A 14,200-nucleotide genomic window follows, 5' to 3' on the forward strand; every position below is an offset into this window, starting at 1 on the left:
CTGGAGGAATAGCCCCTGTAATATATACGAGCCCACCAGGATGCCTTCATGTTGGGCCAGCCTGTTCTCCCAGGGGTCGCTCCCTAAGGTGATCGGTTAGGACTTCCATGCTATTTTCTTCCTGCTTGCATAGATATCTATCTTCTGGGAAGGGAACCCAACCAATCTGGCTTAAAACAAAAAAAAGATACATAATAAAATGGACTGATTTGGCAGCACGGTGCACAATTCCAGGCATTTTTTTTTTTTTTGAGACAGAGTTTTGCTCTGTCGCCCAGGCTGGAGTGCAGTGGCGCGATCTCTGCTCACTGCAAGCTCCGCCTCCTGGGTTCACGCCATTCTCCTGCCTCAGCCTCCCGAGTAGCCGGGACTACAGGCGCCCGCCACCGCGCCCGGCTAATTTTTTGTATTTTTAGTAGAGACGGGGTTTCACCGTGTTAGCCAGGATGGTCTCGATCTCCTGACCTCGTGATCCACCTGCCTCGGCCTCCCAAAGTGCTGGGATTACTGGCATGAGCCACCGCGCCTGGCCAATTCCAGGCATTTTAACAAATGCATCAATTCATGGAACCACCATGACCATCAGGGATTAGGACACTCCTGGGGGGCTTCTCTTTTGTCCTAACCCCCTCCTCCTAAACCTGGCAACCATCCATGTTTTCTGTCATGATCCGTGTGTCCTTGGGAGACTGTCATGGAACTGGAATCACATGGCTGGGAACCTTTGGAGACAGGCTGCTTTCACTCAGTGTGGCAACTCTGCCATTCATCCATGTTGTGAGGGACAAGAGTTGGTACCTTTTCATTGCTGAGTAATGCTCCACTGTGTGTAACATTCCATGTACTGAAGTTTTTTGTTTTGTTTTGTTTTGAGACGGAGTCTCGCTCTGTCACCTAGGCTGCAGTGCAGTGGTGGGATCTCTGCTTACAGTAAGCTCCGCCTCCTGGGTTCACACCATTCTCCGGCCTCAGCCTCCCGCATAGCTGGGACTACAGGTGCCCGCCACCATGCCCGGCTAATTGTTGTATTTTTAGTAGAGACAGGGTTTCATCGTGTTAGCCAGGATGGTGAAGTTTTTTTTTTGTTTTTGTTTTTGTTTGAGATAGAGTTTTGCTCTTGTCACCCTGGCTGGAGTGCAATGGTGCGATCTCAGCTCACTGCAACCTCTGCCTCCCGGGTTCAAGTGATTCTCCTGTTTCAGCCTCCCGAGTAGCTGGGATTACAGGCAACCACCACCATGCCCAGCTAATTTTTGTATTTTTAGTAGAGATGGGGTTTCACCATGTTGGCCAGGCTGGTCTCGAACTCCTGACCTCAGGTGATCCGCCCACCTTGGCCTCCCAAAGTACTGGGACTACAGGTGTGAGCCACCACACCCGGCCTATTTTTTCTTGAGACGGAGTCTCACTCTGTCACCCAGGTTGGAGTGCAGTGGCACGATCTTGGCTCACTGCAACCTCTGCCTCCCAGTTCAAGCAATTCACCTGCCTCAGCCTGCCAAGTAGCTGGGACTACAGGTGTGCCACACCACACCTGGCTAATTTTTCTATTTTTAGTACAGGAGGAGTTTCACTATATTGGGCAGGCTGGTCCCGAACTCCTGACCTCAAGTGATCCACCTGGCTCGGCCTTCCAAAGTGCTGGGATTGGATTATATGCATGAGCCACCGCACCCAGCCATCTGTCCATTGTCTTCTGATCTAATTTCTCTCTGTTGTTTAAACTGGATAATGTAGACTGATTTATCTTCAAGTTATTGGCTCCTTCCTCTGTTACCTCCATTCCGCTTTTGAGTCCATCCCTTGAGTTGTTTTTTTTTTTTTTGAGATGGACTCTCGCTCTGTCGCCCAGGCTGGAGTGCAACGGCATGATGTTGGCTCACTGCAACCTCCGCCTCCCGCGTTCAAGCAGTTCTCCTGCCTCAGCCTTCTGAGTAGCTGGGATTACAGGCACGTGCCACCACGCCCAGCTAATTTTTGTATTTTTAGTAGAGACGGGGTTTCTCCATGTTGGTCAGGCTGGTCTTGAACTCCTGACCTTGAGATCCACCTGCCTTGGCCTCCCAAAGTTCTGGGATTACAGGCATGAGCCACCACGCCCAGCCAATCCTGTGAGTTTTTAAGTTACTATCTTCCATTTAAAAATTTCTGGCCTCCAGCCTGGCCAACATGGTGAAACCCCATCTCTACTAAAAATATAAAAATTAGCCAGGCATGGTGGCAGGCGCCTGTAATTCCAGTTGCTCGGGAGGCTGAAGTAGGAGAATCACTTGAGCCTGGGAGGCAGAGGTTGCAGTGAGCCGAGATCCCGCCATTGCACTCCAGCCTGGGTGACAGAGCAAGACTCCGTCTAAGGGAAAAAAAAGAAAATTTCTAGCCAAGTTTGGTGGCTCATGTCTATAGTCCCAGCACTTTGGGAGGCTGAGGCGGGTGGATCGCTTAAGCCCAGAAGTTTGAGATCAGACTGGGCAATATGGCAAAACCTTCTTTCTACAAAAAATACACACACACACACACACACACACACACACACACACACACACACACACACACACACAGAGTTAACCAGATATGCTGGTGTGAACATGTAGTCCCAGCTACTCAAGAGGTTGAGGTGGGAGGATCACTGAGCCCAAAGAGGTTGAGGTGGCAGTGAGCTGTGATTGTACCACTGCACTCCAGCCTGAGCACAGAATGAGACCCTCTCTCAAAGGAATTTTAAAAATTTCCATTTGGTTCTTCACTCTATCTTCTATCTGTTCACATTTGTCTCCAGAGTCTTTACTTTGCTCCTTGGAGCACGATGGTAATCACTGCTTTAAAGTCTGTCTGATAATCCCAACATCTGTGTCATTGCACTGTTGGCCCTTGTTGATTGTCTTTTCCCAACCACCTGGAATTTCCTGGGTCTTCGTAAACTACGTAATTTTGGCTGGAATCCCGGGCATTTCGCATATTATAAAAGTCTGGGTCTTATTTAAATCCTATGAAGAATGTTGATGTTTTGTTTTAGCAGGCAATTGATGATGCTGGGTTCAGGCTGCAGGCTTGACCAGCCTTCTGTGGGTTGTGGTTCCAATGTCAGTTATGTTTTCAAAGCCTTTCCAGTGGTATTTGGCTCTGTCCTGAGTCTGTGCCGCCCGTGGTCAGTCTGAAAGCCAAGCGCTGGTCTCTCCCACAGTTCTGTTCTCAGTCTTTGGTATGCTGTTTAAGATCTCATCCTCACATGTGTGACGCTCAGGGGCGAGCCTGGGATTCCATGGGCGACTTTATGAGGTCGCTGTCCTCAGCTCCTCCCTCCACACAATCTCCTGAGTACTTTCTAGTTTCCTAGTCCCTCCCTTTCATGGCCCTCCAGTCAGAAAGCTGAGGTTTAATCACCGTACTCTGCTGTTCACTTCCTGTGATTACACCCCCATTTGAGGGTCAGGCAGTGATAGTACAGAGAACAAGCTGCAGAAGGGCTCGTCCCATCCTCTGAGGACTATATGTCCTCAAACAGCAGAGGAAGAGTCGCCTTTCTCAGGGTTTTAGGTGGCTGTGGAACCTGCTGCTGCTGCCACCAACATAGGATTGTCAGGAGCCTGGGAAGCAAGAGATGAAGGCAAAAAAGAAAATAGAAAAAAACCTAACAGACAGCTGGGCGTGCCGGCTGGTGCCTGTAATCCCGGCACTTTGGGAGGCTGAGGCAGGGAGATGATCTGAGGTCAGGAGTTCGAGACCAGCCTGGCCAACATGGTGAAACCCCGTCTCTACTAAAAACACAAAAATTAGCCAGGAGTGGTGGTGCGCGCCTACAATTCCAGCTACTCAGGAAGCTGAGGTGGGAGAATCGCTTGAACCTGGGAGGCGGAGGTTAGAGTAAGCTAAGATCACGCCACTGCACTCCAGTCTGGGCGACAGAGTGAGACTCCATCTCAAAAACAAAAAACAAAAACAAACAAAAAAAAACCAAAAGAAAAAAACAAAAAAGAGAAAAAGCCTAACAGGCATCCAGGTGTGGTGGCTCACGCCTGTAATCCTATCTCTTTGGGAGGTCGAGGCAGGCAGATCACCTGAGGTCGGGAGTTCAAGACCAGCCTGGCCAACATAGTGAAACCCATCTCTACTTAAAAAAAAAAAAAAAATACATAAAAATTAGCTGGGCATGATGGCATGTGCCTGTAATCCCAGCTATACGGGAGGCTGGGGCAGGACAATCTCTTGAACCCTGGAGGCAGAGGTTGCAGCGAGCTGAGATCACGCCACTGCGCTCCAGCCTGGGCAACAGATCAAGACTCCATCTCAAAAAAAAAAAAAAAAGAAAGAAAAGAAAAGAGAAAGCCTAACAGGGGATTTCCTCCATTCTCTCTGAGGGTTAGGAGTCTCCTTTCCCATTCTCCAGACTCCAAGCAGAGAACATCTCTGTTCTCATTCAGTGCCCGCATCTACCTTCTGAGCTGCCTCATGTCCAGGCTGAAGACACAGGAGGAAGAAGAATGACGAACTCACTGGTGGCTCCAAGGCACTCTGAATTCTGGTCTTTCCCCCGGCCATCTGCCTGCTACCATTTATTTCTCGGTTCTCAAGTAGCTGCTTCATGCATTCTGTCCAAGTTTTGAAACCAGGCCACCTGCTCCAGAGTCTAGGAATCCCCGCCTGTCTTTTGCCAAGCCATTTGGCAACTGGGCCAGGCGTCTCTGGGAACTGCCCACTGCAGCCTTTGATTCTTGGTAGACTGGAGAGCAGCAGACACCAGCTGACATTCTCCCATCTCATCCTCTTCCCGCCTGTTCTGGAGAACAGGACTGCGACGGTGCTAACTAACCTGCTGTCTGTGTAGTCTATGTGGGAGACACAAGACAAAGAGGGGGAACCCAGACATGTGGGAACCCCATCTTCAGACTGCAACATTAGTGAATATGGTGTATGCCTAGGGCTGCTATTAAAATACACAAAGTCATGCTCATGTTAAAAAACATATGGGCCAAGTGTGGTGGCTCACAGCTGTAATCCCAGCACTTTGAGAGGCCAAGGCGGGAGGATGGCTTAAGGCCAAGAGTTCAAGACCAACCTAGGCAACAGTGGGAGACAGTCTCTACGAAAAAAAAGAACCAACCAAACAAAACACCACCAAACATAACATACACAGCCTCAACTAAAAAAAAAAGGTTACTTAAGGTATTACAACAACAAAAAAGATAATGACTAGAACAACAATAACAACACAAAATGTCCTAAGGGCAAGAAAAGCAAAGACAAAAAAACACAGCAAAAGCCTCTATGTTTCTGTCCATGTGTGGACACATACATACTCTAATGAGCTGTAACACAGAACAGCAGAGGAACTGACAGGAAACCCACTGACACTATTACACAGCCGTACAAGAAATGAGAAAGGCCTTCTATGTCATTATGAAGAGCTCTCTGGGACGATGAGATGAAATGAACAAGGTGCAGAATAGTTCAGCTCCCCTTCAGTATCCACGGAGGACTGGTTCTAGGGACCCCTGCGGATGCCAAAATCTACAGATGTTCAAGTCCCTTTTATAAAATGGTTTAGTATTTGCATGTAATCCATGCACATCCTCCCATATACTTGAAATCATCGCTAGATTACTTATAATCCCTAATACAATAAAACGGCTATACAAATAATTGTTATACTGTATTATTTTAAAATGTCTTATTCTTTATTATAGTATTTTGTTTGTTTTTCTACCATATATTTTCAATTCGCAGTTGGTTGAATCCACCAGTGTGGAACCCACAGATATGGAAGGATGACTGTATATTTATATTTATTTTTGAGATAGGGTCTTGCTCTGTCATGCTGGCTGGGGTGCAGTGGCTCAAACATGGCTCACTGCAGCTTTGACCTTCCCGGGCTCAAGTGATCTTCCCACCTCAGGCTCCCAAGTAGCTGGGACTACAGGCATGTGCCACCATGCCGGGTTAATTTTTGGTTTTCTTTTACGTAGAGATGGGGTTTCACCATGTTGACCAGGCTAGTCTCAAACTCCTGAGGCTAAAGCAGTCTGCCTGCCTCTGCCTTCCAAAATACTGGGATTACATGTGTGAGGCACTGTGCCTGACCTGTAAATTTAAAAAGCTACTTTTTGGGCTGGGCGTGGTCGCTTACGCCCATAATTCCAGCACTTTGGGAGGCCGAAGTGGGTGGATCACCTAATGTCAGGAGTTTGAGACTAGCCTGGCCAAAATGGAGAAACCCCACCTCTAGTAAAAACACACAAAAAATTAGCTGGGCGCGGTGGTGGGTGTCTGTAGTCCCAGCTACTCGGGAGGCTGAGGCAGGAGAACTGCTTGAATCTGGGAGGCGGAGGCTGCAGTGAGCCAAGAACATGCCATTGCATTCTAGCCTAGGAGACAGAGAAACTCCGTCTCAAAAAATAAAATAAAATAAAATAAAATAAAATAAAATAAAATAAAAAAATAAAAAGCTACTCTGTGTGTAATAAGGACAGAGGGTGATTATACATGCAAATTTGCTTATATTTGCAAAAATATGACAGGTGAACTAGGAGCCTAAGAAATGTTATCCATGGTCAGGGAGGGGACTACAGGAATCATGACCAGACTTCTTCTTTTTTTTTATTTTTATGAGACAGTCTCGCTTTGTCACCCAGGTTGGAGTGCAGTGTCGTGATCTCAGCTCACTGCAACCTCCACCTACCTAGTAGCTAGGATTATAGGCGTACGCCACCACACCAGGTAATTTTTATATTTTTTCTAGAGATGGGGTTTCCCCACGTTGGCCAGGCTGGTTTCGAACTCCTGGCCTCAAGGGATCCACCTACCTCGGTCTCCTAAAGTGCTGGGATTCCAGGTGTGAGCCACCACACCCAGCCTGCAAAGAAATACTAACCTTTTCTCAGCACTCCAGTTGCAACTGTGCTGTGAGAATGCTCATTCTGAAGCAATTATATGAGTGAGTGTACAGTAGAATAACATCAGTGAATAACGGGTAGAATAAGCAACTAAGAAACGAGGAGCAGAACCAAGCATACCAGCGACGAGATCTAAATACGAAATTCAAAACAGCAAAGATCTGGACTGTTCAACTGAAAGTGACGCTAATTGCTAGGAACTCTTTGCTGCTGCCCCAAGTGTGTACTTCCTAATTTTTCACAGTAAAGGCCTAACAACAATGACCATCCAGCAGCCAAAAGCACCCATGGCACCTGGATTGTGTCTCTAAATACCGCTCCCCACTAACGGCACCTGGAGTCCTGAAGGAGGGGCTGACTGCAGCTCTGGGATGGGAAGTACACAAGGTGAAGGCGGGCATCCCGCTGGGAGAAACGCTGACCCACAGTGCTAGAAGGGCAAGGAGCCAATCAGAAGGGCTCCAATGGCTAAGACAGGACAATTTTTTTTTTCTTCTTTTTTTTTTAAGATGGAGTCTCGCTCTGTCGCCCAGGCTGGAGTGCAGTGGTACAATCTCAGCTCACCGCAACCTCCGCCTTCCAGGTTCAAGCAATTCTCCTGCCTCAGCCTCCTGAGTAGCTGGGATTACAGGCATGCACCACCATGCCTGGCAAATTTTTGTATTTTCTGTAGAGATGGGGTTTCACCACGTTGGCCAGGCTGGTCTTGAACTCCTGACCTCAAGTGATCTGCCCACCTCGGCCTCCCAAAGTGCTGGGATTACAGGCTGGAGCCACTGCACCTGGCCAAGACAGGACAATTTGACTAGGAAAACGAATAATTCATGCAACTGACAAACACATAAAAGTTCACAATGATGCTGGAGAGAAAAAGAGAACCCCCTTCCCTACCCCCAAACAAACCCTCAACTCTGGTCAACATTTGGAGTAAGCTCCAACTCTCTATCCTGAAAATTAGTCATCAAAAGGAACAGTTAAGCATTAAACTGCCTTTCTCGTACCATACTTCAAGGTAACAAACTAGTCCTGGAAGATGGAAAGTTCTTTACAGAAGAATTACAGCTCATCAATGTGAAGCGAAAGTTAGAAAAGTGAGCCATGGTTTACTGATTGGGAAAATAGAGGTAATATCCACTACTTCAGCAGGTGGAGCCAAGGATTAAAGATAAGAAATGTCACAAATCCAGCTAGACCACATTAAGACCTCAATAAATATTTACTTTTCCTTTCTAACTCGAGTCTGGAAGAATCGCACTGGCCTCCTCCTCACCGCAGCCACTTGCATTCATTTATAACACATTCTCTGAAGGCAGACCCTGCAGGTGGCAGAAAGATTCGACGTGGAGTAAATGGAAACAGAGACCAGGGAGGAACTGAGCTGCACAGTTTTCTTTCTTTCTTTCTTTTTTTTTTTGAGACGGAGCTTCACACTTGTTGCCCAGGCTGGAGTGCAGTGGTGCGATCTCGGCTCACTGCAACCTCTGCCTCCTGGGTTCAAGCGATTCTCCCACCTCAGCCTCCCAAGTGGCTGGGATTACAGGCGTGCACCACCACGCCTGGCTAATTTTGTACTTTTAGTAGAGACAGGATTTCACCATATTGGTCAGGCTGGTCTCGAACTCCTGACCTCAAATGATTCACACACCTTGGCCTCCCAAAGTGCTGGGATTATAGGCGTGAGCCACCACACCCAGGCAGCGCACGTTTTTTTCTTTTTTTTTGACACGGAGTCTCCCTCTGTCACCCAGGCTGGAGTGCAGTGGCACCATCTCGGCTCACTGCAACCGCCACATCCTGGGTTCAAGCAATTCTTCTGCCTCAGCCTCCCGAGTAGCTGGGACTACAGGTGCGAGCCACCATGCCTGGCTAATTTTTGTATTTTTGGGAGAAACAGGGTGTCACCATATTGGCCAGGCTGGTCTCAAACTCCTGACCTCGTGATCCGCCCGCCTTGGCCTCCCAAAGTGCTGGGATTACAGGCGTGAGCCACTGCGCCCGGCTTTTTTTTTTTTTTTTTTTTTTTTTTGGCCAGTGCATAGTTTTCAAAGTTCCAGGGCTGGCAAGGCACAGTGACTCACATCTGTAATCCCAGCACTTTGGGAGGCCAAGGCAGATCTCTTAAGGCCAGGAGTTCAGGACCAGCCTGGGCAACATAGTGAGACCCTGTCTCTCCAAAAACAGTAAAAAAACAAAAATCAAACAAAAAAAAATTAGCCGAGGCTGTGGGAGGATCGCTTGAGCCCCGGATTGAGGTCAAGGCTGCAGTGAGCCATGATTGTGCCACTGCACTCCAGCCCTGGCAACAGAGCGAGGTTCTGTCTCTAAAAAATAAACATTTAAAATAAAAAATGAGTAAAAATAAAAAGTCAATGTGCTATCTGGACTATACTGTCAGGAGGTGAAAGAGTCACCTTCTCTTCCTTGACGCTACTGGTGCACACACAGCAGCTATCAGCACCTGGGATCAAGCACACCAGAGAAGGAAATGCACAGGAAACCCACTTCCTTGATGGCGTGCATCGTCACCGTGAGGCATTACAGAGGACTGACTGCTGAAAGCGCTGGCTGTCAGGTGCCCAAAAGATACCCCAATGTTAACATGCAGCTACAGCTCCTCAACAAAGCACCTATTCTGGAACTAGCCAAGAAAATGGCGTGTTCTTGGTGCTATACAACTCACCAAGTCGCTGCTGACCAGGAAAGCCGAGAGGTCCACCAGAACCCAGGTGGGGATCATAAAGAAGACGGCGTGGCAGCCCAGGATGTTGAGCAGCCGGAGATGGTGGATCCGTGAATCTCGCAAGACCTGGAAAGGGAAAGCCTCTTTAGAGGGTGATTAAAACTATATGTGGCAAAAAGGGCTCCAGTGACTCAGGCCCCAAACACAGTGACTGGACATTAACCCTGACATCTGAGCTTGGACACCAAACCTGCAAGTGCATTTGTGAGGACATACACAGCACAGGCCTGAAACAAGCACCATGCTCCATGCATAAACGACTGAGAAAAGAAAACAAAAATAAAACAGTAACACTCAGTGCTGGTGAGGATGAAGTGAAGTAGGCACTCTGAAATTCCACCGGTTTGAGGCTGAATTGGTATAACCTTTCTACAATACGACCAGACAAACCATATTAAGAGTGATTAACGTTTCATACCCTCTAACCTGAGAACTGTAAGCCTATCATAATGAAATACTGAAACAGGAAAACATCACACACGTGATTGTTTCTACATTACAATGAAACGTTGGAAATAACTGGTATTTCCAATAGAGAGACTGCATTAACCATGGTACCTGAAAAGTGTGTGATTATCACAGGAGTTAAGAGCAATTTTTTTTTTTGAGACGGGGTCTCACTCTATTCCTATTGCCTAGGCTGGTCTCGAACTCCTAGCCTCAAGTGATCCTCCTGCCTTGGCCTCCCAAAGTGCTGGGATTATAGATGTGAGCCACTGCACTAGGCTTCAACAAGTTTTAAAATCTTGTTTTAAATTGAAGTTTTTAGCTAGGCCTGGTGGCTAATGCCTGTAATCCCAGTGCTTTATGAGGCTGAGGTGTGAGGATCACTTGAGCTTCGAAGACTGAGGCTGCAGTAAGCTATGACTGTGCCACTGCACTCCAGCCTGGGCGACAGTGAGCCTTGGTCTCAATAAAAGAGCTTTTCTTTATTTTTTTCTTATTGAGCACATTAACTTTATAATAGAAAAACTTTTTTTTTTTTTTTTTTTTTTTGAGATGGAGACTCACTCTTGCCCAGGTTGGAGTGCAGTGATGCAAAATCTCAGCTCACTGCAAGCCCCGCTTCCTGGGTTCAAGCAATTCTTGTGCCTCAGTGTCTGGAGTAGCTGGGATTACAGATGCGTGCCTGGCTAATTTTTATGTTTTTAGTAGAGATGGGGTTTTGCCATATTGGTCAGGCTGGTGTTGAACTCCTGGCCTCAAGTGAACTGCCCACCTTGGCCTCCCAAAGTGCTGGGATTATAGGCATGAGCCACTGCGCCCGGCCAGAAAAACAAACTATTTAAAAAGCAAAATGACAAACAGAAAATCAGCACAATGGCAATCAAGATTTTTCTGCTCTAATAGCAAAGAAATTTCTACTCCGCCTGTTTTCCCAATGCCACCAGTTTGCTGCCCGCACACCCCTGAAACCCCATGCATGTCCGCTGATGGTGACCAAATACCTTTTTGGAGAAAATGTTCTGAAGCGAGAAGCACAGCGTGGCGGCGAGGGCGCTGACGAGTCCCCACATGTCAAAAGACAACTCGGTGACGGTGGCCAGCAGGACACCGCTGATGATGGGGATGAGTGACAAGTATACCTGCAGGAAGAGGTCATCAAGAAGGGCTCACAGGCCAGACTAGAGCTGGGCCACACGCCACAGATGCCCAGGGAAGAGCCCCTCTCCTCCCTCAGCAAAGGGATACCACCTAACACTTTGAAAGTGGTGTTTGCTGTGCCAGTGACGCTCTGGTGGGTGGCTGGGGGCAGGTGGTTATCAGAGCGCCAGGGGCAGGGCTTATTTGTGGGTGGCCCCATCCCCATACCGTCACCCCCATTAAGAGCCTCTGCTCAGGGCCACAGCCCGGGGCTGGTCCTAACTCCACAGATCTATTCAGCTGCCACTGACGCACCAGGGTTCGAAGCCCTGATCCTCTATAAGGCTCCCCCATTCCCTCTTTTTAAAAAATAGTTTTTTTGAGACCAAGTCTCGCTCTGTCGCCCAGGCTGGAGTGTAGTGGCACAATCGTGGCTCACTGCAACCTCCGCTTCCCGGGTTCAAGCGATTCTCCTGCCTCAGACTCCCCAGTAGCTGGGATTACAGGGATGTGCCACCACGCCCGGCCAATTTTTTTGTACTTTTAGTAGAGACAGGATTTCGCCATGTTAGCCAGGCTAGTCTTGAACGCCTGATCCACGTCATCCATCCACCTTGGCCTCCCAAAGTACTGGGATTACAGGTGTGAGCCACTGCGCCCAGCCCCCATTCCCTCTTACTTCAGGCTCTTCCAGTATGGTTACTCCTGGCTGGCACACTCCACTGATGCCTTCTCCTCCCAGTGACCTCCTGCCTTCACAAGGAGTGCTTTCTCCAACCCACCTCCACCTTGGGAGGCTCCTGTGCTGTGTTCCCAGGGCCACTGCCTGGGCTTCCCCAGCAGAGAGCTCTCCACTCACTCTTTTTTTTTTTTTTGAGACGGAGTCTCGCTCTGTCACCAGGATGGAATGCAGTGGCATGATCTCGGCTCACTGCAACCTCTGCCTCCCAGGTTCAACCGATTCTCCTGCCTCAGCTTTCTGAGTAGCTGGGACTACAGGTGCCTACCACCACGCCCAACTAATTTTTGTATTTTTAGTAAAGATGGGGTTTTGCGATGTTGGCCAGGATGGTCTCGATCTCTTGACCTCGTGATCTGCCCACCTTGGCCTCCCAAAGTGCTGGGATTACAAGCGTGGGCCACCGTGCCCAGCCTCTCCACCCACTCTGTCTGTTACATCATCCGGTCCTGTTAGTGTACAACCTTAGAGCAGGTCCTTGTTCACTGCTTTATCCTGGTGCCTAGCACACAGTAGGCACTCAATAGCTGCTAGCTGAATGAACGAGCAGCAAACATAGTGACAGAGAGCCTTCTAGAAGGTCTGGCATGCAGGGTTAAACAACTCCCAACTTCCAGGATCCACCAGGATCCATTCCTGCCTGTCCAGCTCTTCTGACTCTCGGCTCAATCCTGTCCTACAAAGAACACTCTTCACTTTGGGAGGCTGAGGAGGGCAGATCACTTGAAGTCAGGAGTTTGAGACCAGCCTGGCCAACATGGTGAAACCCTGTCTCTATTGAAAATACAAAAATTAGCCAGGAGTGATGGAACGCGCCTGCAATCCCGGCTACTCGGGAGGCTGAGGCAAGAGTCGCTTGAACCCAGGAGGTGGAGCTTGCAGTAAGCTGAGATAGCACCACGGCACTCCAATCTGGGCAACAGAGCGAGACTCCGTCTCAGAAAAACAAACAAACACTCTTAGGGAGAGATAGGAGAGGTGGAGATTTTAGGAGGGAGTGGTCATGCCACAGGGAGGGCAGACCGAGGGCTGTGGACCTGAATTCCAGCTTCCCCAATATCAGGCTGTGGCCCTCAGGCACATGATTCTCCCCTCTCAGTCCATCTCAGGAAAACCTGAGATCAGGAATGATGACTACTGGCCTTATCTGCCTTGCAGGGCAGGTTCCTAGAAGTTATGATGTCATTATAATTAGTCTGGCTGCCTAACCGGGCCAATTCCCAGTCTTTCCTCACTGTGTGAAGTTCCGGCTCCTTGCCCAAGCTGGGTACAATGTCCCGTACAACGGGGAAACCTGATAAACACGATGATATCCGGTGATGCAGCTACACACCTCAGGGACAACTCTGACTTCTCAGAAGCCAAGTCACAGCCTGACATCACCCTGGGGGAGCAGGGCTACAGAGCACACACAGGTCTTGCTGAGACAAAGACAGGCGGGAATAAAAAAAAATCAGCCATAGGTGGCCCAATTTCTATAAGCCGATCCAGGGCACTACCTCTCTGAGTGACATAAAATACAACATGCCAGAAACCAACCACTTGGAAAAGAGGCACGGTGTCCAGCATCAGCATGAAATGGATTCCAGCTGAGACAACAAGTGCCCAACTTCCACTTAAAGATACGGGATAAAGCTGTCTCCGGCTAAAGCCATGGCTATTCTTGCCCCGAGCCAGGAAATACCCTGGCTTGGCATCTTGAACAGAATTTGGACTGTGCCCAAAGCATCCTCCTTATGCAGCCCTGAGTCCTGTGTGCCACTTTCGCTTCCGTTCCCAGACCATCACAACTTCTGGCTGTTTTAATTTCTAAGACTTTGCTGGATTTTGCCAAGATCGAAATCCTTTGATCGCGTCTGGCTTCTGATCCCAGAGGTCCTCTGACAGAAATCTCTGGTCAAGAAGTGAAAACCTAGCCAAGTGCAGTGGCTGACGCCTGTAATACCAGCACTTTGGGAGGCTGAGGCGGACAAATCACTTGAGGTCAGCAGTTTGAGACCAGCCTGGCAACATGGTGAAACCCTGTCTCTATTAAAAATACAAAAAAATTAGCCAGGTGTGGTGGTGCACGCCTGTAGTCCCAACTACTCGAGAGGCTGAGGCAGGAGAATTGCTTGAACCTGGGAGGCGGAGGTTGCAGTGAGCTGAGATTGTGTCACTGGACTTCAGGCTGGGCAAGAGTAAAACTCCGTCTCAAAAAAAAAAAAAAAAAAAAAAGTGAAAACCTAACCGACAGCGTTCTGATCCATC

At 48.5% G+C, this 14,200-nt stretch overlaps 1 protein-coding gene across 1 annotated transcript in view; it reads right to left on the reverse strand.

Moving 5' to 3' along the window:
* Positions 1-14,200, reverse strand: part of SLC35E1 (solute carrier family 35 member E1) — a 28,562-nt gene that overhangs the window by 13,089 nt on the left and 1,273 nt on the right. The window contains exons 3-4 of the mRNA XM_003813601.6: positions 11,076-11,213; positions 9,568-9,693 (exon numbers count right to left, since the gene is read on the reverse strand). Coding sequence (XP_003813649.4) covers positions 9,568-9,693; positions 11,076-11,213 — 264 coding nt within the window. The remainder of the gene's footprint in view (positions 1-9,567; positions 9,694-11,075; positions 11,214-14,200) is intronic.

Source organism: Pan paniscus, chromosome 20 (assembly GCF_029289425.2).
Source record: "Pan paniscus chromosome 20, NHGRI_mPanPan1-v2.0_pri, whole genome shotgun sequence".
NCBI lineage: Eukaryota > Metazoa > Chordata > Mammalia > Primates > Hominidae > Pan > Pan paniscus.